Source organism: Callorhinchus milii, unplaced genomic scaffold, assembly GCF_018977255.1.
Source record: "Callorhinchus milii isolate IMCB2004 unplaced genomic scaffold, IMCB_Cmil_1.0 Scaffold3, whole genome shotgun sequence".
Lineage (NCBI taxonomy): Eukaryota > Metazoa > Chordata > Chondrichthyes > Chimaeriformes > Callorhinchidae > Callorhinchus > Callorhinchus milii.
This window is the reverse complement of record NW_024704744.1, coordinates 24,750,558-24,778,407: the sequence shown is the minus strand read 5'-3', so window position 1 is coordinate 24,778,407 and position 27,850 is coordinate 24,750,558. Positions and strand designations below refer to the sequence as shown.

The window sequence follows — 27,850 nt, the reverse complement described above, 5'->3', positions numbered from 1 at the left end:
CTTTTTAAAATAAGTCTGGTTTTTCATTTAGTTTTGAGGAATGATGGCATTTTCGGTCCCAGCAACATCTTAATAATAACAAAAAATTATTTGGTCACTCAATCCACAACTGTTTGTGGGACACTGCCATGCGCAATTGGCTGTTGTGTTTCGCCCACAAAATGTACAGTCAATTCACTTTACAGTATATTCAGTGAAGCGTTTTGAGACGTGATAAGGCGATATATCAAATGCAAGGATTATTATTATTAGTAGTAGTATTATTATCTTCAAAGCATACCAACTGGGAGAATTAAGGCCCATCACACACCAATTCAATATAAATATGTAATGAACAGACAGTTAGTGTTAAGATATCAATGTGTGATTGACACCAATGAGATTCATGTGGCTCTACCAACATCTGAGGGCAGTGCCACTAGCGATCAGCATCTGTGGTTTTGACGATTATGACCTTTACCATACTGTAAATGCTATCCTTTTGAAGAATGGCAGCACACAGGAGGCTGAAGCTGGGGAGTCTGCTAAGTCTATTGTATAAAAATAATCCTTAGTTTTGATATGTGCCTTTCACATCGGAAGAACGACTCAAATTGCTTCACAGGACGCACTGTACAGTAGAGTGGCAGTGCATTTTGTAGGTGAACATGGCAACCAATTTTGTAGGTGAACATGGCAACCAATTTGCGCAGAGCAATGTCCCACAAACAACCACTAAGTTTATTTGGAGGATAGTTGGCCAGGACACCAGGAGGAACTCTCTGCTTGGAATTGGCAAACGTTGGACACCTCTGACTTTTCAAAGGACATTCAAAATCACTTTTGTAAAACTCTTTCCAGGAGGATGAACTGTGTTTGAGAAGATAGGCTGATTTTTAACAAATCTGAACTGCTGTATAGCCTAGCTTCAAGAAGCCCTGCCGTCCATAATAATCCTGATGGGATTTGGGGAGCGATCAATTGCTTGGATGTTTGCACTGTGTTTGCTCATAAGAATGTGCCTAATGTTTCTCAGTTGAAGGTAAAAAAAAAGTCTGCTTATTAATGCAGTGGATATGATTCATTTCATTTAATTCCCAACTTTTGAAAATGTTTCACAGAATTTCAATCCAGTGGCAATTCAGAAAAATTAGTTGTTTATGCAGCTTTGACACTGATTAGAAAAACAAACTATCCTCAGTGAATAAAATAATGAATATATTCATTTAATACATCTAATCTCATGGAGAATCAATGGCATGTAAGGACAAGAAAGCTTTGATTATGCTATTAAATTCAAAGGTGAAACAGATCTAATGGTTAAATGTATCAAACCCCAATTCATTCAAAGAAGTCAATGTCACATCATTGTGATATCACAGAGTAACAAGGGCTCGCCTCTGTGCATGAGCTGTCACTTCCCTAATACTGAATGGTAGATGTCAGAAGAAAGCAGAAATACAGAGAAATGCTGAAAATGTACAGTCGGCTGATCAGCATCTGAATGAGAAAGACAAGTCAACATTTTGGTTACGACCCTCCATCAGCTGATCCACCTGCACATACTTCAAGGATTTGCAGATTTTTTTCACTTTTGTTTTCAACAACAATTACATTTGTATAGCGACTTTCACGTCGGGAGGACGTCCCAAAGCGCTGGACAGTCAAGGAGTGCACTCGAGCTGGGAGTTGGGATCATAATAATATAATAATCCTTGCATTTGATACAGGGCTTTTCATGTCTTCTAGACGTCTCAAAGGATTTCACAGAATATGCTGTAAAGTGAATTGACCGTATATTTGTGGGCGAAACGCGGCAGCCAATTGCGCGTAGCAGTGTCCCACAAACAGTCGTGGATTGAAAATGACCAATTTTTTATTGTTTTGTTTTTTGGAGAGATTATTATTAGGCATGTGGAGTAAGGAAGCTTGCCCAAGGTTTCACCCTGCCTGGAATCGAACCCAGGTGTCTCACTCGCACAAGGCGAGTGCTCTAACCACTAAGCTACAGGATTAGGAGTAGTGGAGGGCAGGGATGGTGGGGGTAGGTGGGTGACTGAAAACATAGACTCTAAATTTTATTTGTTTCAAGACATTGTGTTACTATGAACTATGGTACAGGCTCGATAGGTTGAATGGTTTCCTCCCCATTCCTGTTTTTCTACCTTTCATATGAGCTAGCCCATCAACATTCAATAGTTAATAGGGAAAGTTATAAATCTGAGGTGCTGTATGAAAATTGCATAGACTACACAGCACTGAAACAGGCCATTCAGCTGTTGGGACTTTGAACTCATACAATCTGTTCCATTACTATATGCTGAGATGAGCTGGATTGTTGGATTTTGGATAAGATGTTAAACCGAGGCTCCATTTACTTTTTCAGGTGGATATTAAAGATCATATGGCACTTTTCAAAAAGAGAAGGAAGCTTCTACTGGTGTTCTGGCCAACCACCACCCAAATAAAACTGGTCACTCGCTCCATGGCTGTTTGTGGGATGTTACTGTGTGCAAATTGACTGTCTTGTTCATCTACAACACCCCCCATCCACACTGTACTTTACAATATATCCTGTGAAGCACTTTGAGGCATGGAAGGTGACCAAAGGTCGAAAAGAAAGGTCTTCAGCCAAGACCTGAAAATAGGAAGAGAGGGGGTGAAGTGAAGAGAGTGAGGAAGGGAGTTCCAGAGCCTTGGGGCGTAGTGGCTGAAGGCACGGCTGCCAATGGTGGAGCGGAGAATTTGGGGGACAAGGACGAGGCCAGACCCGGTGGAGCGAAAGAAATGACATAAGATCTAACAAGATCTCAGCAGGTCACCAAGTTGTGAATCATCCATCAGTCATTAATTTATAAGTAACTGTATAGCTGATGTAGAGGCAGGACTCAGGGTGATTAATCACTAAATTAATTTAGGAAAAAAAGTTTGTTCTCATTAACAAAATGTACAGATAATTTACATAATTAGCGCAGCCTATTACACTTGGGTACTTGCTCTGTTAAGTGAGGAGTTTTATCAACAGGTAAAATAATCTCATCTCTGAGATATAAATTTCAAGTGGGCACTGTGCCTTCATTGTCCTGTTTCAGCTCTTATGTTACAAAAATGCATTTGTTTTGTGCCATAATTAATTATTAGATTAGATTAATCATTAATCATTAGAAATTACTGTGAATCTAACAAAGCATTTTCAGAATAAATTACTTCTAACTACTATAATATACTTTAATACCTTTACTTCTGTTAAGTGGAAAGTCGATCCTAAATTTAACATGATTGCACATAAGAGCTTCTCTTTTTGATAAGAGTGCTTTTCACATTGACTGGCATGAATGAGTTGAGAGATCTGGGATTGGACTTGAGCCAAAGTGCTATCAAATGTGCTGCGGATGCCTGCAGGGGACAAGACATATGTAGAAGTTCAAGACTACCTGTCAGGGCAAATAAATCCAAACCAATGTGGCCTAGTGTCAATTATAGTATGGAGAGCATGTCATTTCTAGCAGCCAGAGCTCAACACTGAAAATACCGTAATATATAAAGAATAATAATAATAATAATCATTACTATTATTATATATAAAGAAAAAGGAAAACTGGGTATCTAGACACTAAAGTGCATTTCTGTATGAATCATATCCATCCCTGCTTGCCCACAACTACTTAATCTGACATTCCAGTTTGGAATGAAAATGCTTCAGAAATAAACTGTGTGGCTTCTGATAGCACATTTGGCATCAAATTGCAATGAAGCAGCTCGGGCCTGTCAAAGTCTTAGCCACATACTTCTTAATTTCTGCTTGTCAGCAGAGTTCACAATTCTCTCAAGTGGCATCTGAACCTATCAACTATGGAAAGGTCAAATTCTGCAAGAGGTAAAATTCTCAGAGGGTGAAAAACATGCGAAAGACTCATTTCTACTTCTGTGTTTGAGCTGATATTTTAACAGCACTTCTTCCACTTTCACCTTTTGAGCAGAAGGTTTTGGGTTCAGGCCACATTGGGACATTGAACTCACTTGGCCTAGACTGACCCTTCAATGCAGTTTTGGGGCCAAATTGCATCGTTGGGAGGTACTGTCCTTTGGATGACAAATTAAACTGATGTCCTGTATGGACAAAGTTGATGGTTGCCCTTTTATTGTAGGGATCACCTGAGCAACATCTGACCTTCATAATGTCTTTGAGGACAATCATCCTCATTATCTTTGATTCCCCACAGCTAAAAGCTATGAAATTATGCCAGAACCTACAATTCTGTGGAAGATGCCTGGGATAAAAGATCCCAGTATTTAATTGCTGTCAGACTATCTACATTGTCTTCTGATATTACTCTGATAGAATTGGCAAGCACTGTTTAAGTTATTTCCATTGGCGTATTTCTTTTCATCACTATCTCTTGACAAGTCAACATTGGCACATAGGACAAGAACACTACACCTTCTCTCAAACACAAATTATTTATCATGAAAGTACATTGGGTCACAAAGAATGAAGCAGCTCAGGACTGTTAAAAGTCTTAACTACAGACGTTTTAATTTCTGCTTGTCAGCAGAGCACAATTCTTCCAAATGTTATAGGCCCGACATTTTGTATGTTGTAAAAATAACTGAAATGAAGTGTTTTTCGTAACAAAATATAATTTTGCTCCCATTATTAAAATAAAAGCAACCACAATGCAGCTCCAATAGTGAGTACTTTATACTTATGAGGCAACTAATAAGGCAATTACAAATTTAAAAGTTTCCAAAAGGAGCTATGAACTGCAGATAGCAAAGTGAAAATGAGCAAATGGCAAATGGAGAAAAGCCCATTTGTTGATGAGGCTGGCCTTGTACCTTCTGGTGGACCTAGTAATGATGTGGTCCCATAACAGTCTTGATGGAGCAGGTCTGCTATAAGCAAATGGAGTTAAGCTTCATTTTGCTTCATAAGCAAATGGAGTTATGAAGTGCAGAACTACATAATGAATAGTTTAATCACATCTGCATTAGTCACAGGACCTTGCAAGAGACTAGAAATAAAATTCCACAGCTTGAAAAAGAACACTAAGGGGGAACTTTAATCTTCAGTAGACCAACAGAATTTCAATACATATGTGTATACTATGGGATCATGCTGACTCAAAGGAACCCTGCTATGGAAATGGATTGATTTGAAGTACTCTCCTAAGTCAGAAGTACAGCCTTTGTATTTCTCAATTAAGCAATACAGTTAGAAAACTTCACAATATTGGCTCTGTTATATACTTAAATTATGTGCAGTGACAGAAAAAAAATGTTTGTTTTCAGCTAGTGAAAAATTGTTTTAGAAAAAGTTGTTCTCAGAAACAAAACTTGTAAGAACGAGATTTAAAAGTTAAAAATGTTACAAAACTGGTTAGAATATACAAAATAGGCAGAAAATAAAGGACAAGAGAAGGAAAAAGAAAATAGAAATAGAAAAGACAAGCACTAGCAAAACATTTAGTTTTTAAAATTGAAATTCATAGTTCTATTATTTATATATTACTGATTAATATTACAGCAATAATGGTATCCTGATATTTCAGTAGGTTTATTACTGTAATATTGGTGTCTTTAGCAATGTTACTGAAAAATTTATTCTGGGAAGCTGAATATAGAGACATAGCACAGTTATTGATTCGTATTTCACGTCAGATATTCCTGAAGAACAGGATAGAGGGTTGCCCGAGACAGAAATCAGATTTCCAGCAATGACAGAAGAGAGTGACGAGATTTACATAATTACGAATATGGTTATAAAAACTGAAGCTATTAAAACATCCATTCCAGACAACTTGCAGCCATGTAATCTTAAAGGAATGGAAAATGCTTGCTGTTTTAAATGTTTTTTTATATGCTCACTATATACAGAAAAGATGTCAGGAGAGGGATTAGAATATAATTTCTAAATGGGTATCAGAAATACTTGAAAAATGTGGCCCAGTGAACGTAACACCAGTTGGAGCAAAAAGTTTTGGAAACTGGTTTGATTGTTCACAAATACATTGGCTGTTAAGAGCATTCGCTTCGCAAGCGAAGGGACCTGGGTTCAATTCCGGGCCAGTGCGAAATGTTGGGCAAGTTTCCTTACTCCAAATGCATGTTTACCTATCAGTAAGTAGGAACCTGGTTGTTAGTCGACTGGCAGATCACTTTTCTGGCAGTAATAATCCTCCCAAAATAAATTAATAAATGATAATAATTTGGTCACTCAATTTGCTCCATGCTGACTGTTTATGGGACACAGCTGTACACAATTGGCTACTGCATTTCGCCCACAAAATGTACAGTCAATTTACTTTACACTATATTTTGTGAAGCGCTTTGAGACGTCTTGTAGACGCGAAAAGGCGCCTTTTTCAAATGCAAGGATTATTATTATTACTATAAAAGTACAACTTATTAAAGGACATGATATATATGGGTTTCCTGACAAATGACAAGGTGTCATTTATTTTTCCATATCACAGAATTATATCATTACAAGATTCTGAAACATTGGTGAAAAATGGTTGTTTTGTGGTTTGTGCAAGAATAAGTCACAAAAGAACCACACTAGACCAGATAGAATAATGTTCATACGAATAATGGTGGAAAAAATAATAGTGATGTGTTTCCGCATGCATCAGACACCTGGCTGACTCCCTCACCCCACCCCAAAAAATAATGTTTATTTATAATGAACCTGTTTCTTATTGTCAAACCAGTGTTTGATTTTATGACATCTCCCATGAAATGAGCTTTCTTGTTTGCTACTAGCTTCTTGTAGAATACTTCAAGTGTTTAGGGAAGCAAGCAGTTTCTGAGATGCCAATTTAATAACATTTTCAAACAAAACAAGCACATTTCAAATCTAATTTATTAAATTAGAATTTCTAATTTGTTCCATGCTGGCTTTTACAGATCCTGATGTGATGGATGATGTTCGTTTGTCGCTTCTAACGCCTTGTAAGATTTTTAATAACTATGGATGTTAAGCTAATCGATCTATAATTCCAAGGTAGTAGCTTTTAAAAAGCAGTCCTATGTTATTCATTTCTGGTCTTTGAGTATCTGTAAAAAATAAACTGGAAAACTTCTCTACTTGTTTTTTTAAGGAGCCTCATTCACAATCTATCAAGTCCACCATGTCTCTCTGTGACTACAGACTTTAATAATCCTTCTGAACTAATGTCTACCTTTTCTCTCTCTCTCTCAATTTTCTAGCCATCTTGATATGGAAATATTCCTGATCCGGTAATCCTTTTTGTGAAGATAGCACCAACACCTGTTTAAAATTCAGCAATTCTGTGATCCTCTTAGTCTAATCTCTGTTTTCATCCTTTGGAGGTGCAAATTGCTGACTATTCCCCTGGCTGGTAGAACGGCAGCTAAATATGTACTTTTATTGATTTTAATGGCCATAGACAAATTACTTTTCTAATTTCCAATTTAGTAATTCCCGTTGCGTTTTGTATTGAACATTATCACATTTTTTCCCACAGACTAACTTACATTGTTTAAATCTTTTCTGATTGTTACAGTTGCATTAGTTTGCTGGCATAATGAAAGATTACCTACCTATTTCCATGCTTTAATTGCAGCTAATTTTATTGCATTTGGTCTCCACTTGTAGGATGTTTTGGTACCTCAACTTCACTTAGATAGTGAGCTAAATTATCAATCTTAGGCTGGTTGGCTCCAGTGCATTCAGTATTTTTCTGCTTTTGTAATAGGACAGTTGGGGACCCACTCAATCTGATTGCAGTTGGAGATTTTGGGATACCATTAACTATCTATCAATTGGCATCCTTGAATAATGCAGCTATTTGTCAGGCTGCCCTTTTCTAGACTCACTGAAATTATGAATTTTCCACTTATTTCTTAAGCCATATTGGCAATTAAATGCCTAGTTGTATCATTATAAAATAATTATGCTAATGAATGTATTTTTTAAATTATACCATGTTCTGACTTACTAATAAATTGAAATTAAAATAACTTTTTAGCCCTTATACTCTCCCTTACCTCATTATTTGTTCATGTTGACCAGATCTTGATACATTGCAGAACCATTATAACATTCTTTTTTATAGCGCAAACTTACTTAAGACACAGTTGTAGTGTGGACCACATTCACTGCGCATGCAGCAGTCAACTTTCGCACTAAAATGGCTAACTTCCAGGTTGTTAGGTTACAATAATAATAATCCTTACATTTGGGATTATTCACATTATTTTCACATTGAGAGGTGGTCCCCAAGCGCTTTGCAGGATATACTATAAAGTGTAGCGACTTTGTGTTTTGTAGGTGAACGCGGTAGACAATGTTGCTGCTATTGTTTGCTGCGCACGCTCAAAACAGGAAGTGACATTGCGATGACCTGGTAACCCAGAAATAAGTCATCGGTCTTTTTCTTTTAGTATCGGAAATGGGTAGCACGCAGGGAATGAGCTAGCTGAGTCGGTGTGAGTGTGTCGTGAAAACAGCTATTGCACCTCGCTATAGGTTTGCATTTAATGGATCCTAACTATTGCATTATAGCGAGACTCTACTATAATCTCTAAAGCCATTGTATGTATTTAACTAAATTCTTGTTAACCTATTTCTTCAAACAAATTTGTTTTCCTTCTTACACATTCTAGCAATTAATCCTTCACTGGAAGTAAAAATAGACGACACATATGTACTTCATGGCTAACTCATTGTTCACCATGTTAGGATGTGGCTGCAATAAGCAAAGTAAACAGAATTTTAGGCAACATTGCAAATTAGTTAAGCTTAGATCGGCAGACGTTAGAGTCAAGCTGTACAATGCTTTGGTCAGGCCAAACCTGAATTGCTGGGTACAGTTCTGGTCACTCTGATAGAAGGGATTACCCATACCACAGAGGTAGTGTGAGCCACTCGATTTGTGGTGGGCCACTCGGGTATCTAATACATGCGGAAACCCATCACCATGCTTAAGAGTATCCAAACCAAACTGAAATTCCATGAAACCCACTTAGACATGGAAATCCCAGAAATAGATTGTTGGAACGGATAAACTGGTGTTGCTAGATGGTGAATAAAATTCCCTCCAGTGTGCTGGTTCGCCCACAAATATACAGTCATTTCACTTTACAGTGTGTTCTGTGAAGCGCTTTGGGACGTCCTCCCAACGTGAAAAGCGCTATATCAAATGCAAGGATTATTATTATTATTATTATTCATCCACAAAATACAGTAGCCCCCCACCTTACCAGATTCTAGGTATTTGGAATTCAGACCTAGCCGGACTTGGCCAAATCAGAAAAATTACAAACAAGATTCTGCAGGTCTGCATGTAGACTCTCACCTGCCCACTCTCCCAGAGCATGCCCCCGCTTCACTGTGCTTGCTGGCCTCCACAATGGCCAGGGATATCGACTTTGACTCAGTTTGAATCCCACAAGCAGAAAATTGCTTATTTCCTATCTCCTGCTCACGGGATTCAAATAATTAAAATGTTGGTCTCGGCAATTAGCAGCACCAAAAAAACCCGGCTCCAAAAATCGCCGGTGCATGCCAGTACTGGCATTGTAATTACACTTTGCCGCAAATTCAGGCTTGCTGGACCAGATCTCCTACCATCAGTCTGTCTAGTTGGGGTTTTAGTGTTCACAGTTACTAAATCTTACAATATATTCTGCAAAGTGCTTTGAGACATCCTCCTTATCTGAAATGCACTATATCAAATGTAAGGATCATTTACTTATTATTATTATAATAGTTTTCTTGAGATTTTGTGAAATCAGAGACGGTGAATTGATTAAGTCTACAATGAAAACCATTTGTGAACCTCTAAATAAATCATTTCCTTAAGAGTTCCACTGATTCTGAGGCAACTCAAACAGATGATCACAGGCTTGTACATTTCCTGAACATTTCCTCATCTGACTAAACACTTCCATGTCAGCTTCCTCGCACCTTCCCAATGCTTATTAAAAATGATCTAGAATGGTTTTCCTATTATATTATTGCCGAATTTCATTCAGACTGATACTAACAGGTTATCAGCCAGTGCCATTGCGCTGCCTCCCACAGCAATGTTATTAAGATAAAGCTGACCCTCACTGAAAAAGTCCTGCTTACACAAGGCTAATCAACTTAGGAGCTAAGCCAACTTGCTGTTTTACCTTATCTTTTCCATTTGGTCTTAAAATGAAAAAAGTATAAATTGCTTTCTCTGAGTATAACACTCACACTAACCATGTTAAAATTTATGTATATATTTATCATGCTTGTCAACAAACATAAGCAATCACAAATAACCTTACTTTTATATTAAAATATGATTCCATTCATATTAAATATGTGAATATTAAAATCAGACCCACCTTACTTTCTCCTTCAATTACAGTTATAGGCACTGGGGTGGAGGGCCACTTGCTCTTGGGTGGTAAAGGTCTGTCACAGTTCCATAACACTATAATCTTGAAATTAAAAGTACAGATTGAACATGTTAAATATGTCACAAAATACATTTTAAAAAGCAGTTCGGTACAGACTACACCATGGTGTGATGCAGATTCAATCGCTACACATCAAAAGGTTCCCAATCTAAGTTCTTCAATGGCAGGAGCTAAACATTCTACACCCCAGACTGTTACAATGCTGGTTGTAATTATGGTCCATGCTGAATTAACTGATTTCAGCTAGGGCAGCAATGTTAGTTCTTCAACTGCAGTAGCAAAGGGAAAGAGCTGACAGTATTCATGATCACTATTCAGAACGCCCTGCTGGAGTATACATGTGCGTGGATGCCAAGTACGGAAAGGATTTAGCTTGGTTGTATTGTCGTGCCCACCGACCCCCCCATGGTCAAATAGCCTGCCAACCCTCAGTGTCTAGACTCACACAGGCAATTGACCATTCGAGCAAGGTACTTGAAGGTGCTCAACCATAGCCCAGCAATGGATTCAAGACACCTTCACGAGAGGAGCCAGAATATTCGAGAAAAAAAATATGAAGTGGGGGAGGGGAAAGGAATCACGTGATTCATGTCAACATCCTTTTAATTTTTCTTCAAACATTTTCATTAATTGATTGTATATTTTTGTTTAACTGTGCAGGCTGAATTCATCATCAGGAGAATTGTCTTGAGGACCTGTAAGCTGAGTGACAAGATGGAGGGGAACTAAACACAAGGAATAGAAATGATAATGTCATTGGGTAAATTGCTGTACAAGATGCAGAAACCAGTGTAAGCAGAGTATCATTTCTTTCTCATTATATAAAATAAATGCAGGATTCTTTAGCTAAAAAAGTCAGTCTCTTTTCACAGGAAATATCAGTTCTCTCCTGGTACATAATATGCAAATTTATCTGACTCTAAATTATTATTTAATCTTGTACTTAGCTAAAGTATTAATATTTAAAAGCTTAATATATTAGGTGGTATTAAAATAAATCAGCTCATATATAATTGAAATCTTCTTCCTTGGTCTATTGAGTTTAAACTAGCATTTCCTAATCCTAATAAATCATTGCCTAAGCTATCACCATAACTAATCAATTTTGGATACATAAGTCTATTTCTAAGAACCATTTCTTTTTTACAATGAATTTTGATATCAGTCTGGCTCAGTTGGTAGCACTCTCGCCTCTGAAACAAAAGATTGTGGGTTTGAGCCCCAAATGGGAACTTTGGGCTCACAGTCTAGGCTGGTAGACTGGTGGGAGCACTGCAGTGTTGGAAATGCTATCCTTCAATGACATGTTAAACTCTGGATGCTATATTGCTGTGCAAGTTGCTGTTAAAAATTTCATGGCACTATTCAAAAAGAGAAGGGAGTTTCTCCTGGTGTCCTACATAACAACCCCCAGGTAAAACTGTCATTCACTTAATCGCTGCTAGTGGGACATTGCTGTGTGCAAATTTGCTGCTGCATTTCACTAACAGATAGAGTCACTCCACTTTACATAAAATATTGTAAAGTGCTTTGAGATGTTTTGACATTACAGGAGCTATTTCTATTTTTGATCAAATTGACTTCAGCCATATGATCCTACAATGGAATGAGCAATCTAATACTGACTAGATAGGAATAAGTGTGTGGAAGGGCTGCTTCTCGATAACTCAGAACTGGATTTTAATTTAAACATCTTTTACTTATTTGAGAAAATAGCTCACGGATGTCACTTGTGATATATGAGGGGAAAAGACAAATAACAGTGGGTTACAAGTCAACAAATATAATATTTGAATTACTTTTACTTTCATCTAACCCCCCAAATATGTCACTGTCTGTGATGCATGGTCACACATTCAACTTCTGGCACATGAATAGAGACTTTCGCCTGCTGGTGAGTGGGATCAGGATGTTTATTAAGCAAAGAGTCAATACTTGGAGTAAAAACCACAATCCTCACCACCAGTAGAAGCTTTTATCATTGATCTGGAAGTCAATTGCACAAACCCAGCTTCACAGATGTTGGAATTAAAAACAGCATCAGGGGTTCCACTCCAGCATATGCGGTAATGTCTGATTGACACATTAGGAATTTCAAAATGTAATCTTCATATTAGACTCCACTCCCAGAAATGGCATTTGTAACCTACTGTCTCCACTTCACAAAATATTTCAAACCACACAATTAACCTTCTCCTAAAAATGCAGGAAATACATCTTTAAAGTGCGGTACGCTGTGGGTGAAATAAATGGTAGGAAGTGGGATTAAAATGTCTGTAACATTCAATGTCATTTCATAGGAAATGATTTGAGACGTCTTGAAGATGTGATAAGATGCTATATCTAATGCAAGGATTATTATTATTTATAAACCGTTACTGCATAATTTGTATCCTCTATAAACCCATTATACATAAACTTAGGTTCCTTGTATTAGAAACGTATTCCCGTAAATGCATTCATATGCTTTAATCTTTATAACGGGAATAACTTTGGTTGTGCAATTTATTCAGTAGCCTTATTAAATATCTGTTATATTTTAAAACATGTTGAATTTAGCTTCTCACTATTTGCTTCAATCAGTGATGTTGTTGGCCAGATTATTTTCATATTTTTACTTTAGTGTTTGCCAGACTTCAGCATTTTTCTGTCATTGCATAAAATGGTTCATTCTGGTTACTTACTGTAGATTAGGAGGTGTTTACTATAATGTGGTTGCCATGAAGACATATCAAACTCAATTGGCTTGTTAATAGGAGAGGCAGTGAAAATTCACAATATCTGGGAAGTAGGTGTGCGTAGGTGCTTTGGACTTCTTTACCTTTGGATTTCAAGAAACATCTATGCAAATCCAGGGAAATGAGTGGGTGGGATGGTCATTGGGGCTGAAAGACTGTTGTGAAAATGGCATTCTAAATTACATACAAGCTCTAGAAAAAGCACATCAGGATCTGAGTCCTGCCTCCTGCAGGGAATCCCAATATAGGTCACACTGATTGGGGAGAGTTTGGCTCCAAGTTGAGCTCAAGTCTGAACGGATTGTTGTATGTGAAGAATTGCTATCAAGTTATCACAATGGGATTATGTGATCGTTAGATTGATGACAGGATCAGGCTCGCTGTGATATGTTGCTCAGTTCACTTGCCTGCCAACAGTTTGTTCATTTTTACACATGAAAAACTGTCTATATAGGCAAGGTACCTGAGAGGTACTGGTGTCTGTCCCTCCTCCAGTGAAAATCACCACCTTGAAGAGCGAAGGAGTAAGGGGTGGAAACAGTGGGAAAAAAGATCTAAAGTATGGATTACATTCTAAAACATTTGTAATACTCAGTGGAATTTAACAAACAAAATGCTCATGAGTAGCCTGAAATGTAGCTGCATATTGGTGGGAGGAATAAATGGAAGGTCGCTGACTGCAGACTGCTACCTCACACTTTGTTTAGAAAATCTGACATCAGATTCACACAATGCAATGATTCTCTCTTCCAATGAGTCTCAAGTGTGTTGTCCCTATTTCAGCACATAAGCCAAACACACTCTTACCCAGACTTCGTTGAACAATAAAGTGGCATGGCAAGAATGATGAATTTTAAATTCATTTTAATGAAACATACTGTTTGCTACTCAGTGAACCAACAAACCTAACATGCAGTTTTGTCCACTACAAACTAAAAGATAGCTGTAATTTTGCAGACATTATGGTAACTTCTTCTCATTGTAAGTATTTATTTTTGAAGATGGTATTCATCACAAACATTACTGAATATCATGGAGTACAAAATCAGACTCTGGACACGTAAAGGCTATTGAATAAATGCAAATGAACTGTATTAACCTTTGTCAAGGTTTGCTACAAAAATGCTACCATGTTCTCTAAATGGTTGATTATTTTTGCATCTTCATTACATACCTGAGTGCAGTATTTTGATTTAGAAACAGCTAATATCAGTTTTACAATTGGTTGGGACTGCGATAGGAGAGGGGAGACTGCATGAATGACTGCTGTGAACGCCTCTGTTGGGCTTATACCTGAAAAACAAATCAAATTATGTTTACTGGCAGATAGATGGAGAAATATGCAGTGTTACATTCATTGGCAACTATTAGCACAAAAGTGAAAACACCAGATACATAACAATAGGTTTTGAACAGTGTCAGGAAAAATGAAAAGGAGGATTTTGTTAGTCTAGGAAACAAATAATATAAACTTTTTTTAATACAGTCATAGATACTACAGTATAGAAAGAACTTTAGCTCCAGTGGAGTACATGGAATCTACACTGGTACCAACTTCTTCACTGGAGTGGGCAATTCTAATTTCAAGTCCCTGCTAGTCTCCTTTTATATTCCTCTTTAAATATTTATCCAACTCAATTTTAAATAAAATGCTGTTATGATCTCAGTGCCAAGAGTCATTTGTTGCAATAAGCGTCTGGTGAAAAGTTTCTTAACTCTCCCGCTTAACTCTTCAGTGACAGTCCCACTGTTGATTCACCTCCTAGCAGAAACAATCTTTCGATATTTATCCTCTCAAAATCTTTCAGAATTTGAAAAATTTCTATTCCCCCTTTATCCCACATTCTCTCTTTTATTAAAGATTAACAATTACAATCATTACCAGTTGGTTAAGAAATAATTTGTATTTAGCTACTGGGAATTAATTGGTCATGGATAGACAAGATGTTGTTCAGATGGTTATGTTTAACATCCAAGAGATCTGCAAACAAACAGCTATTTGATTATTGGATGTTAGTATTGATATTGCGTGACTAACATTTCACAGGATCACAAGATCGATCTGGATGAAGAAGGCCTTCAGATGTATTCAATCTCATCCCTCCAGAACACCCTACAGTTCTTCCACCCCACCTCCCCAACCCTGCATCAAGTTGCTTGACCTCTAACTCTTCTTCCTCCATTTCTTACAATCCGAATGACAAACCTTATATCTTTGTCAAAGAATGTAAAGACTTTGTTATGATAAAGCCTTATTAAAAGTCAATCAGTCAGTTAAGCAATAAATTATCCAAACTTAGCATTACGTAAGCCAAGCCAAGTAGATCAGGCAGTATATAATGCCAATTCAGATGCAGCGCATTGAGGCTGACAGGTGAATTCATCCATGCAGATAGCAACTGTGACTTGATAATAATTAGGTATATTACATATTTTTTGACAAGGGGATAATGGAGACAGCAGATCGTGCATGCAATTTGCATGTGTAGGAGGAAAGAGGATAAAAAAGGTACGAAAGCATGGAATCAATTGAAGGTTGATCACTGGTCATACTGACTTGGACTCTATCCTTGTTCAAAACAGACCTTTTTTTGTTACATAAAGCAAGACATGCTTAAATGATTGCTTTTTTTTTNGCAATTGTTGTCAGGAGTGCCAATGTAGGGAAAATGATTTTGATTTCATTTTTAATACTACCCCTGCCAATTCCAGACATGCATGGCGGGAGGTAGCTAGCAGTTCTTCTGGATGGGAAAACTTTCTCCCTGAATACAATCACCTGCAGAGAGCTCTTTGTCATACAATTATGATTGTTAGCACAGAAACAATATTCTAAATACAGACTTGTCTGCTGAAGGTGAACACACCTAATGCTTTATGGGATGAAAAATGGAAATTTAATGTGATACTGGTGATAATTATCATGGATTGCATTTTTCAACCCAAGTCAGGCTAAGATTACTTTGAGTTTGATAACATCTCAAATTCCATAGAAAATAGATTCCCAGCTTCATTTAAGACCCTTACTTTTTCTTTCAATAATGCATTTGGAAACTGTGACTGACCACTTACAATGATGGACAGAAAAAGTGCCACGACTCAATATCATTTAGTCTGTGTCCTAAAACTCCAAATTCCCCAGAGGCTACTCATTTGTAAATGTTGTCAATGGAAAGATATTTTGTTCAAAACTGCATATCACAGTTTTTAATGGGAGTTGCTGTTTAATAAGGACAAGCTATTTCTGAGCATTTACCTTAAATCTTATAATATTTTGCCTGAATTTAATTTAACATACTGCTTCTTAATGATAACGGAAATGAAATATGTGAATGGTTTGTTTCTGAAACAAAGCTAATGTCTGATAAAGTGAGGTTAATTATTAAATGTGTATAAGATCTACACTTTAGATCTATTCATACTATTAAATCTAGTATAAAATGCTTATGATACTGAGGTGACAGGTTATAGATCAGACAAGCGGTTGATTGAATATACAGCTGTGTAAATTCTCCCAATCTCCTCATTGTGCTGTTGAAGGGTTTGATGACTTAAAACCTAGTTACCTGAGCCATACAGACCTGGGATGGCCAAGGTTTTGGTCCCTGCTCTGGGAAGAGAAAGCTGATCTCATCCAGGGATTACAATTGGGAGAAACTTCCTTCTCTTTACAAATAGTGTCATACAATCTTTATGTCCACCTAAACAAGCAGACATGACCTCTACCTCTTTAGCCTCACACATGAAGAATGGCCAGTTGATCAAGGTATTGTAGCAAAGGGATCCTAGCCTATCAAATGTTGCCCTAGCAAGAGTCAGTACCTTCAGGAAATGAGGATCAAAAACTAGAGGGGGAGAAAAAAATAGTAAAAACAGTCTACAAAATGCAGTTATTGTATAGCAAATGTTTAGTAAAGTATCATTGCATTTACAGAACTCTTTACCATGTAATCCAAATGAGTTTCATATAATGCTTCTGTGCTGTGATCAAAAGTGACAAGGTTAAAATTTGTTTATTGACCTAATGACTATGTAATATTTATGAAGGAAACCTGACATATTTGCATTTTCTACATACTGATTGTGAATTCCTGTCTCCATGGCAATAATACTTAGTATTTAAATTTATAACAGTTTGAAATTGAATAAATGTAATAATCAGTCATGCAAACTTAGAAACAGGTCAGCTGTGAATATTATGCTTTCTATTAAAACTATGACTGTTGGTTTCAAGAATAATAATAATCCTTACATTTGGTATAGTGCCTTTCATGCCAGGAAGACAACTCAAAGTGTGTCACAGGATATATTATAAAGTGGATGAACAATATGTTTTGTGTGTGAACGTGGCAGCCAATTTGCACAATGTTCCACATATAGCCATGAAGTGAGTGATCAATTTTATTTGAGGAGTTGTTGGCCATGATGCCAGGAGAAACTCCCTTCTTTTTTCGAATTGTGCCATGGGATCTTTAACTTTCACTGAACAGGCAGCTAGGACCTAGGTTTAACTTATCATCTGAAGGCACCACCAACAATGAAACAACCCCCAACACTTCATTGGAGTGTCAGCATGGTATATATGAGTTTCAAGTTCGATGTGTGCCTGAACTCAAGCCTTCTGATTCAGAAGTGAGAATGCTACCAACTAAAACATGTTTGTTGAGAAAACAGCAGTGGAAAAGGTGTGTTGATGCCAGAAAAGGTACCTCAGGATGTAAAGTACATTGTCTTCCAGACATCCCCATGATGTGGCTTGTGAGACCATGGCTCCATCCTCAGACAGCCTCACAGCTGAGCTCTTGCAAGTCAGTTTGATACTCATGGAGATGTACTTTACATCCGAACCCATGTTTTCTAGCATTGAGGCACTATTTATACTGCCATATTCCCATTGAGTCATTTTTTCAACATTACGGCATGTGGAAATTAAGGAATTTCAATATTTATTAATGTAGATCATAGAATTTCATAGATTCATAGAATGTTACGGTACAGAAGGAGGCCATTCGACCCATTGAGTCTGTGCTGGCTCTTTGACAGAGCAAGTCACTTTCACTAACCCCAATCATCAGCTTTCTCCCCATAATCCTGCAAACCTATCTTCCCCAGATACCTGGTGATCACTTAGATCTTGTGATCTCACAAGTTCATAAAATCGGTGCCATACCTAGTTTTTCGCATTTACTATCTTAATTCATATTTAATGATAACTACTTCTACCTAGCAAAAGAGCAATCCAATAAGAGCAAAGAATTAAATTCCGAGAGGCAAATATTTGTTCAATTCAAATGGTGAAGCTGAAACAGCAATAAAGGATATGAAGCGTCATTACTTTTATTGCTTTTTAAATCAACAAATATTCCAGTGTTTCTTCTAATTTCCCAGAAGAATGAAATTGCAATCCATCGATCAATGGGAAAGTCTGTGTGTCCGAGTTGTGAGCAGGAAGATGGTGGCAATGCTCTCATCCATTTCATGCTGAGCTGTGTTGCCCACCATGAAGCTTGCCAGGAGTTCCTGGTGCCTGTCATCCACCTTGTGAGGGCTCAATCAAGCTTACGTTTGACAGATGGCAAATGACCAACATATGACTATCCTCCTGGGGGTGAGGGGGAGGGAGTGAGGTAAGCAGGGTCTTCTTGGAGCTAAACTGGCTCCAAGGTGACATATTTGGCAAGATTCTGTCACTTTTTCCATTCAGCTCCCATTAACCCTGCAAGTCAAAGTCCTAATGGGTACAGTGGTCCTAGCTGGACAAACAGTGGGAAAGCTTTCAATGGCAGCGCTTTTAATGGCAACCTACGTGGTTTTAGATGGTTAGACTCCAACACACTCTGGGGTCCCTAGACCTTGGCTCTTGCCAACCTGCGCCAAATACTTTCCAGAATTAGGTAAGCAGAATGTGTCCCACCAGGCAGAGAGTGCCAATTCCATTCCAATATACATCTCTGGATTTTCCATGTGTAGGTAAAAAACATGGAACTCTCAGTTTGGTTTGGATATTGTTAAGCATAATGATGGGTTTCCTCACATGTCAGACACCCGGTTGTCCCCCCAAAAATTCAGTGAATGACAATCATAATAAAAACTATTTTCATCCAAATAAAATTTTTGAAACCCAAGTTTTTTTTATTTTGGTTTGGCCTTCCAGATTAATCCTGGAGAAGAAAGGCAATCCCAGGCTCCTGTTCTCCACCACTAACTAGCTCCTCCCTCTCCGACATACTCGCAGATACTTTACTTTGAATCTCACTGCGAGAAAATGCTGGACTGCCTTGAGTCCAAAATCAAGGGAATCCGCTCAACTGCCACTGCCCTCCCAACTTCCAACCCCTCCCCATCTGGCATGCACTGTTCCTTCCCCCCTCAAAACAGCCACTATCGTCCCCACCTTGAAGAAACCTTCCCTCGACCCATCAGAGCTATCTAGCTTCCGGCCTATCTCAAATCTCCCCTTCCTATCCAAGGTCCTTGAGAGAGCCGTTGTCTCCCAGCTTCGCTCTTTCCTCTCCTCTCACTCCCTCCATGAACCCCCCCAATCGAGTTTCCATGCTGCCCAAGGCTCTGGTCAAGGTCACAAACAACATCCTGACCATGTGTGACCAGGGCTCCCTCTGCCTCCTCAACCTCGCCATTGCTTTTGACACCGTGGACCACTAAAACCTCCTCCACTGCCTCTTCTCCCACCTTAACCTTCAAGGTTCTGTCCTTGACTGGTTCAGGTCCTACCTTTCACACTGCCTCCACTTCGTCGCGGCAAACGGCTTCTCCTCCAGCTCCCGCACTGTCTCGTGTGGTGTTCCTCAGGGTTCTGTCCTCAGTCCCCTCCTCTTCACTCCGCATGCTCCCCCTTGGTGACATCATCCGCAGACATGGGGTAAATGTCCACATGTATGTGGATGACACCCAACTCTACCTCTCTGCTTCCACCCTGAACTCCAGGACTATTGGCGTCCTGACCGACTGTCTGTCCGACAGCAAGTCCTGGACAAGGGCCAAATTTCTCCAACTCAACGTCAGCAAGACCGAGGCCCTCCTGATTGGCTCGCGCCAGCGCCTCTGCACCTCAGGCGCTGGCAGCATCATCATCCACAGCTGCACACTCAACCTCACTAAGCCAGTCAGGAACCTGGGTACCTGTTTGACCCTGAAGTGTTCCTTTCTCCCTCACATCCGCGCCATGACCGGCACTGCCTACCAACACCTCCGCAGTGTTGTCACACTCCACCACTGCCTCATCCCTCAGGCTGCCGAAACCCTCATTCATGCCTTCGTCACCTCAAGGCTTGATATGGAAACTCCCTCCTCATCGGCCTTCCCAACTCTTCCTTTCACAAGCTGCAGATCATCCAAAACTCTGCAGCTCGTGTACTCTCACACACATCAGGCTCCGTGACACCATCACTCCCACCCTCGCCCGACTCCACTGGCTCCCCATCCCCCAGAGGATCGAATTCAAGATCCTCGTCCTCAGCTTTAAGGCCTTCTATGGCCTTGTCCCCTTCTACTTCTCTGACCTGTTGACTCCCCACCAACCTGCCCGTTCCCTCCATTCAGCGGGCTCCGGCCTGCTCCATGTCTCCCGCCCGACCCACCCTACCATCGGTGACTGGGCTTTCAGCCTCTCTGCCCCCACACTCTGGAACTCCATCCCACGGGCCCTTTGCTTCGCTTCCTCCCTTGCCTCCTTCAAGGCCGGTCTCAAGACCCTTCTCTTCGACCGTGCCTTTGGTTTCCCTCCCACCTCTCTGCCTTCCCTCACCCCTACACCACCCCTGCTCCCTCATGCTCGGGCCCTGACACCTGACTGTTCAGCACTTTAGAACGTCCACCCGATGTGAAAGATGCTCTATAAATGTAATTTTGTTGTTGTTGTGTGTTTACAACTGGAAAATCACTAGCCTGTAATGCTGATCCCAGCAACATGCTCAAAAGTCGCTTCTGGAATTGCCTGTCAAACTGAAGCTTTTGCACACAATAACAGAACCAAGTTACCTGTGTATTTCAGAGACTGTCATTACAGTCAGCCAGAGTTTCCGGTATAAGAGAATGTTCCAAATTAAATACCAATTTCAGCCATTTATGGGTTAGGGTTAGGATTTATGCTAATTTTTTGCACCCAATTTTCTCCCTTTTTTGAAAGAAAAGTTTGACTACCCGCCCCCCAGCTTTTATTTTAAGAATAAAAACTGATGGTCATTAAGAATGCCCATACGTCTGTCTCCTTGTCCCCTTTGAATTTTGGGACTTTGGATTGAGAGCATCTATTGTAAAACCACAGCATGGTATTCAAATCTTTTGGAATAGATTTAGTGGTCAGATCTATGTAGAGGAAGTTTAATGAAGCAAAATGTAAGGAGATTCAGTTTGATAGAAAAAATGAGGGAAGGGAGTAAAGGGCTATAGAAGTGCAGGTACATAGCTCCTTGAAAGTGACAGAACAAGTGAAAAGCTAAACCTATTCTCGGTTTCAATACATAGGGGCATAGAATGCAAAAGTAAATCTGTAATGGGGGATAAGGATATGACAGAGTCCCTAAATGGATACTTTGCATCTATCTTCACCCTAGAAGACACAACAAGTCTGCCAACAATAGAGATGCACCAAGGGCATAAGGACTTGGAGCAACTTAGGGAAATTTTCATTAGTAGAGAATTGGTGCTAGGGAAACTGTTAGCACTAAAAAGTGACAAATTCCCTGGTCCGGATGGCTTGCAATTCCTTGGATTCTGGAACAGTCCCCATAGATTGGAAGATCGCAAATGTCACACTACTATTTAAAAAAGGTGGAAAGGAAAAGATGAGGAACTATAGGTCAGTTAGTTTCACATCAGTGACAAGAAAAATTTTAGAATTATTGATTAAGGATGTGGTAGTGCGGTATTTAGGGGAGCACAATATAATTAGGCCAAGTCAACATGGCTTTACAAAAGGGAAGTCATGTTTGACAAATCTCATAGAGTTTTTTGAGGATATTTCCAGTAAACTAGATAAGGGTGAATCAGTGGATGTGGTCTTTTTGGACTTCCAGAAGGCATTCGATAAGGTGCCGCATAAAAGGTTAGTCCAAAAGGGCCCATGGAATTGGGGGGAGCATATTAACGTGGATTGGGGAATGGTTAACGGGTAGGAAGCAAAGAGTAGGGATAAATGGGTCCTTTTCAGATTGGCGGGATGTGACTAGTGGTGTGCCACAAGGATCAGACCTTGGGCCTCAGCTATTTACCATCTACATCAACAATCTAGATGAGGACATCAAAGTTAATATATCTAAATTCGCGGATGATACAAAACTAGGAGGAAGTGTCAACACAGAGGATGACATTAAAAAAATGCAGCGAGACATAGATAGGTTAGGTGATTGGGCAGGTAGGTGGCAGATGAAGTATAATGTAGGGAAGTGCGAAGTCATCCACCTAGGTAGCAAAAACAGTAGAGTGGGGTTATTTTTTAGAAGGGGAGAGATTGGAATGTGTTAGCGTCCAGAGGGACTTGGGTGTCCTTGTACACCAATCACAGAAAGTTAGTCTGCAGGTGCAGCAGCAATTAGGAAGGCGAACGGTATGTTAGCATTCATTATGAAAGGATTAGAGTATAAGAGTAGGGAAGTCTTGCTGCAACTGTATAGGGCCCTGGTGGGACCACACCTGGAATACTGTGTGCAGTTTTGGTCTCCTTATTTAAGGAAGGATGTACTTGCCTTGGAGGGGGTGCAGCGTAGATTTATTAGGTTAGTACCAGGGATGAAGGGGATGAGTTATGAGGAACCTATAAGTTCATCAAAGGGCATGATAGAGTAGATAGTGGGAGATTGTTTCCCCTGGTTGGAGAAACTAAAACCAGGGGTCACAACCTTAAAATCAGAGGCCAGCCCTTTTGCACTGAGTTGAGGAAGAACTCCTTCACTCAAAGGGTGGTGAATGTATGGAACTCACTAGCCCAAAGGGCTGTTGACGCTCAGTCCTTGAACATATTCAAGACTGAGATGGATAGATTTCTTACTGCAAAAGGGATTAAGGGATATGGGGATAAGGCAGGGTCAGGTTATTAGCTGGAGTTAGATTAGAAGATGATTGAATGGCGGGGCAGGCTCGAAGGGCCGAATGACCTACTCCTGCTCCTACATATTATGTTATGTTAAAGCAAGAATGCTAAGTTTTTACAAATTATTTGTTAGGCCTCAGCTGGAGTACTGAGTTCAGGTTCAGGCACCTCACTTAGGGAAAGCTGTTAAAGCCTTTGAGGGGGCGCAGAGGAGATTTGGGTGGTATTACTTATGAAGAGGGAGAATCTGTTTTCATTGGCGATAGTTGAGAGATGCCAGGGTCTGAACCCACAACCTATGACACAGACGAGAGTGTTATCAACTGAGCCAAACTGAAACATTCCGTTTATTCTGATGTCTTCTTTTCCTGCATGCTTTTTACCACTGAATCACTTCACATTCTGGTCCTGGAATTCACACAAGCAACACAGAAAACCTTTCCACTAAAGCCAAGGAAAACTGTTTGGACATGATGATTTATATGTCATGAATTTAACTCACATTGGGTCTTTAATGTGCTCGATGAGAGACAAAATAGAACAAAAGTGCATCACGTCTTCTCAGCACTTCAAAGCTGTATTCATAGACATTTTAACAATTTTAGCATTCAATTGGCCACTCCCAAATCTTGACGATAAATTGCCTCACAAGAACAAGGCTGAACAGCTTAACTGAACATTTGTCTTCAGAAAGCAGAAGTGTTATATGCTGATGGCAATGTTAGCTGCAATGCATCAATGACAATAAGTGACAGGAAGAAGGCAAGATTACATTGTGACCCAATATTCAACAATCCAAATTAGATTGAAAACTAAATTAGATTTTAACGCAAGGTCTATTTTAAAATGCAATTGACACACTGCATTCTATGACAACAGAGTGCTTGACTTTCCAAATCTATGTCAGAGTGTTATATTATCAAAGGAGGACAAGATGGCAACAAAATAGATCAGCTGAAATCTTATTTAGGATATATTTAAACATCACAAAGAGATTTTGCTTTTTGTCGCCTGGATTTTACAACCTACCGACAAACTGCCTAGCACACTGTTGTAATGGTAAACACAGGAGGAACCAAGCATAGGTAGTCAGAAAAGAAACAAGTCATACCATGGATCTTACCTGGGCTTTGTATTTGTTGACCAATAAAAAGAAAATGACTCCCACAACCACCCAGAGTTAATTTTTTTTGCTGAAACGATAAATCTTTGTTTAGGAAACAGAACTGTTTCTTGAGGGAGAGTGGGAAGATGTTTGTATGTTTTAAATTATAGTCTTTGTGGTCAAGTAAAAGCAATGTATTTCCTTTTAAATGTGACAAGAACATTTCTGGAAAGGGATTTTGCAACTGTCAGTTAGTGTTTAAGAACAGCACTTGACACTGGATTTGACAGCCTGGTGTTAATAATGATGGATTGTGACAGAACTGTTTTTTACGCCTTTCTGGTATAAATGTGCTTTGCGATACAAATCTAAATAATTCAACTATCCAAGAATGAAAGACAGCATCACAGGGCCCTGCTGTCCAAATGTTGGACGGAAGATGTTATGTTATGAATAGTTGTTGAAAATTAGTTTTCAGTTTAAAAATACCAAGTGACATGCATGCAAATAAAAATATCGATGAATAAATTCAATTTCTGTTATTGTACCAGTATTGTGAGGTCCACGTTATAACGTCTTTGTGGTCTTTTGCCTTAATTTCACTACTTCCTTTGACTTAAAAAGTTTGATTCATGGTGATTAAATATACAGTACAGCCATGTTATAACAAGTTTCACTATTGCATCAGAATTTGCTTAGAACTAGGTTGAACTGTGGTCCCCATTCATTGCACATGCACACTTTCAGCACATTGGTTGGCTTTTTGTACAAAAATGGATGACTTTCAGATAATTTCAGACAAACACCACTTCTTGCTTTGCTGCACGTACACAGCGAACAGAGAATGAGATTAGCTGTGACCCGATGATCCAGAAATTGGCTAATTTATCTATAAGAACTGGCGTGCCACATGGAGCAAGTCAACCAGCTGTGTGCCTTCACAAACAACAGGTTATAACGGGCTCCACTGTAATTTGTGCTATAGGGTGACAAGATCACTGGAGAAGTTTGGATCAAGAGGTCTGTTGGCCCATTTGATCTCATTCTTTCAAAACACGCATCCCACTGTCAATGCATTACAACATCAGACTGTTTCAACATCAGCTTCCTGGCCTCAACCACCCTTCCCAGTAATTTGGTTCAGCTGTTGATTACACTCCATGCAAATAAATACTTACCAGTGTTTGCATAAAATTTTCCTTCACAAATCTGAACCTGTGTCCTCTTTTACTGCCACCTTAGTCTAAATGTGAATACATTCTCTATCGTACATATCTTATATTTCTCTAAAAGTTCTTTCTGATCTTCCAGTTTGCTGAGTCCCAGATTACCTTGTTATTCTTCCTAGTTTATCCATATAATACTGAAGATTAGTCCCATTCCTTTCTGCTCTATTCCTGAATGACCCTCTGATATTGTGTTGACCAGAACTGTATGCAGTACTCTACATGTAGCTCTTTGTTCCTCTTGATCGTATCCTTCTGAATATCCATTTGCTGTCCTCCCAGCCTCCTGCACAAAGCTGTTTCTTAATTGAATCCAGCATACCCTAACCTCAACCACTCTTTCTGATAACTTGTTTCAGTTGTTAATTACTTTCTCTGTAAAGAAACACTCCCTGAGTGTCCTTCACAACTCTAAACCTGTATCCTTTTGTTCTACTGCTTTGGTCTGTCTGGGTTAGTTCTCTCAATTCAATTATGAATCTTGTACATCTCTATTTCAGTCTCCTCTAAAATAAGATGAAGAGCTGGAGCTTCACTAATCGTTCACTATACAATAAACTCGTGAGAACCATATTTACCTATTTGCAGAATGTCACTACTTCCCCAGTGTTCATATGAGTCACTTAAAATGATCATCACTGAAACCAATGTCTCTTATGGTTGAAATTAAATGCTAGTCATGGTACTATTTCTGTTGCTTCTTCTCTGGATTTGCTTAGTCTGGATGGTTTGCAGGTTGTCTTACAAGGGTAAATCAGAGCAGATGTGAGTTTTATGAGATGCTGCAAAATTGCACTAGAGATGAACCCATCTCTTAAGGTGTTCTACAATAAACTAGTGAACCCCAACATTGATCTTGACCACTGTCAATAGCCTTGGAATATATTTTTCAGTGTGACCTTTGATTTGGGGTAAATGGGTCAAATATTATTAATAATAATAATAATTTAACCAGTTCTCAGGAATGACTGTAAATTGCAGTGACTATGTATTTTCTAAGCATTCCACTCTTCCACAAACTTACAAAATAATGCGTAAGCAGGATGCATCCCTTCATGGAAAGTGCATATTCCATTCCAATGTACAGAAACTTCTATGTGTAGGTGAGAAACATAGAACTTTCAGTTTAGTTTGGATATTCTTAAGCATGGCGATAGGTTTCCTCATGTGTTATCTGATACTGGTTGACCAAAGGAAAAATGACTAATTTATTACTGACATTTAATTCTGGATAATTAGAATAGTTGCCAACATCTACAGTTTGGCATCCTCTTTGTATTTACATTATCATGGCAACCAGATGCAGGTTGAACGGCTCTTAATTTTGCTCATGCTGATAAGTGAGACGTGAAGTACAATCTTTCACTGGTTTGCTTACATTTTGGTTCAGTCTTAGCCAATACATAAGCTTGCAGGCCCTTTGCTTGCATTTTATAATATCAAGGATTCCCTTGTGAATTTTCTATAACATTCCTTCATGCAGACAGTAAGGAATTACAATTATTCTGTTTTTGAAAACTATACCGTTGATCAATGAGCGTTCATCTCTGTAATTCCGGTAATCCACAATATCCTTGAAGTGAGTTGTCTTTTGCTCTGGCCATCCATTTTGTATAGTCTTCTGGAGAATATGCATATCTCTGCTGTTATTTGTCTCCTGTCTGATCTGCTCAAATCGCTTCAGAAACCAGTACTGATGTTATCAAGCTATGCTCATATGCTACTATTTCACTACTGGAACTTTGACAGTCTTTGGTGAGGGCTTGAAACAAGGTGCATAAATTAATTTTGCAAGAGTGCACATCACATGTTGATCATATTTCATAAGCTAAGATCTTACCATTAATCTTTATAGTTTTGGCAGATAATCATTGAGCGATTTCCTAAATATAGCAACAAAAGCTTATGAAGAGCCTCAACTTCTAAAATCGGACCATATATCATCTTCTTACATATTATTATATACTAATAAAATGACAATGTCGTCTGCGCTTCAAGAAGGATTTCAATAACGGATTGACATAGAGACATGATTTATACCTCATCGGAAAGGTCCTGCACTGGGAGTGACATGGGCATATCTGTTTTCAAGTATCTCCTATTGTTCATGAGTTATGACCTAAAATGCATTTCAGTTTGACATTTTGCAGTTACACCTGATGGCTGCCGAGTCAAATTGGTGATAGTATCACGCGTCACAGAGCACGTACGTATGTATGCACACACTGTAGTTACTCTTGGTGGCCGCGCCGGCTGACTGTGGCACTGGGGCATCCTGCGTCACAGAGTACGCACGTAATCAAGCGGCAGCGGGAACAAAATTAAGAATACAGAC

The 27,850-nt window shown here is 39.0% G+C and overlaps 1 protein-coding gene across 1 annotated transcript in view; it reads right to left on the bottom strand.

Moving 5' to 3' along the window:
• The window catches only part of LOC103185802 (exostosin-1), a 378,349-nt gene that overhangs the window by 37,787 nt on the left and 312,712 nt on the right, over positions 1–27,850 (bottom strand). The window contains 2 exon segments of the mRNA XM_007904484.2: positions 10,324–10,419; positions 14,311–14,429. Coding sequence (XP_007902675.2) covers positions 10,324–10,419; positions 14,311–14,429 — 215 coding nt within the window.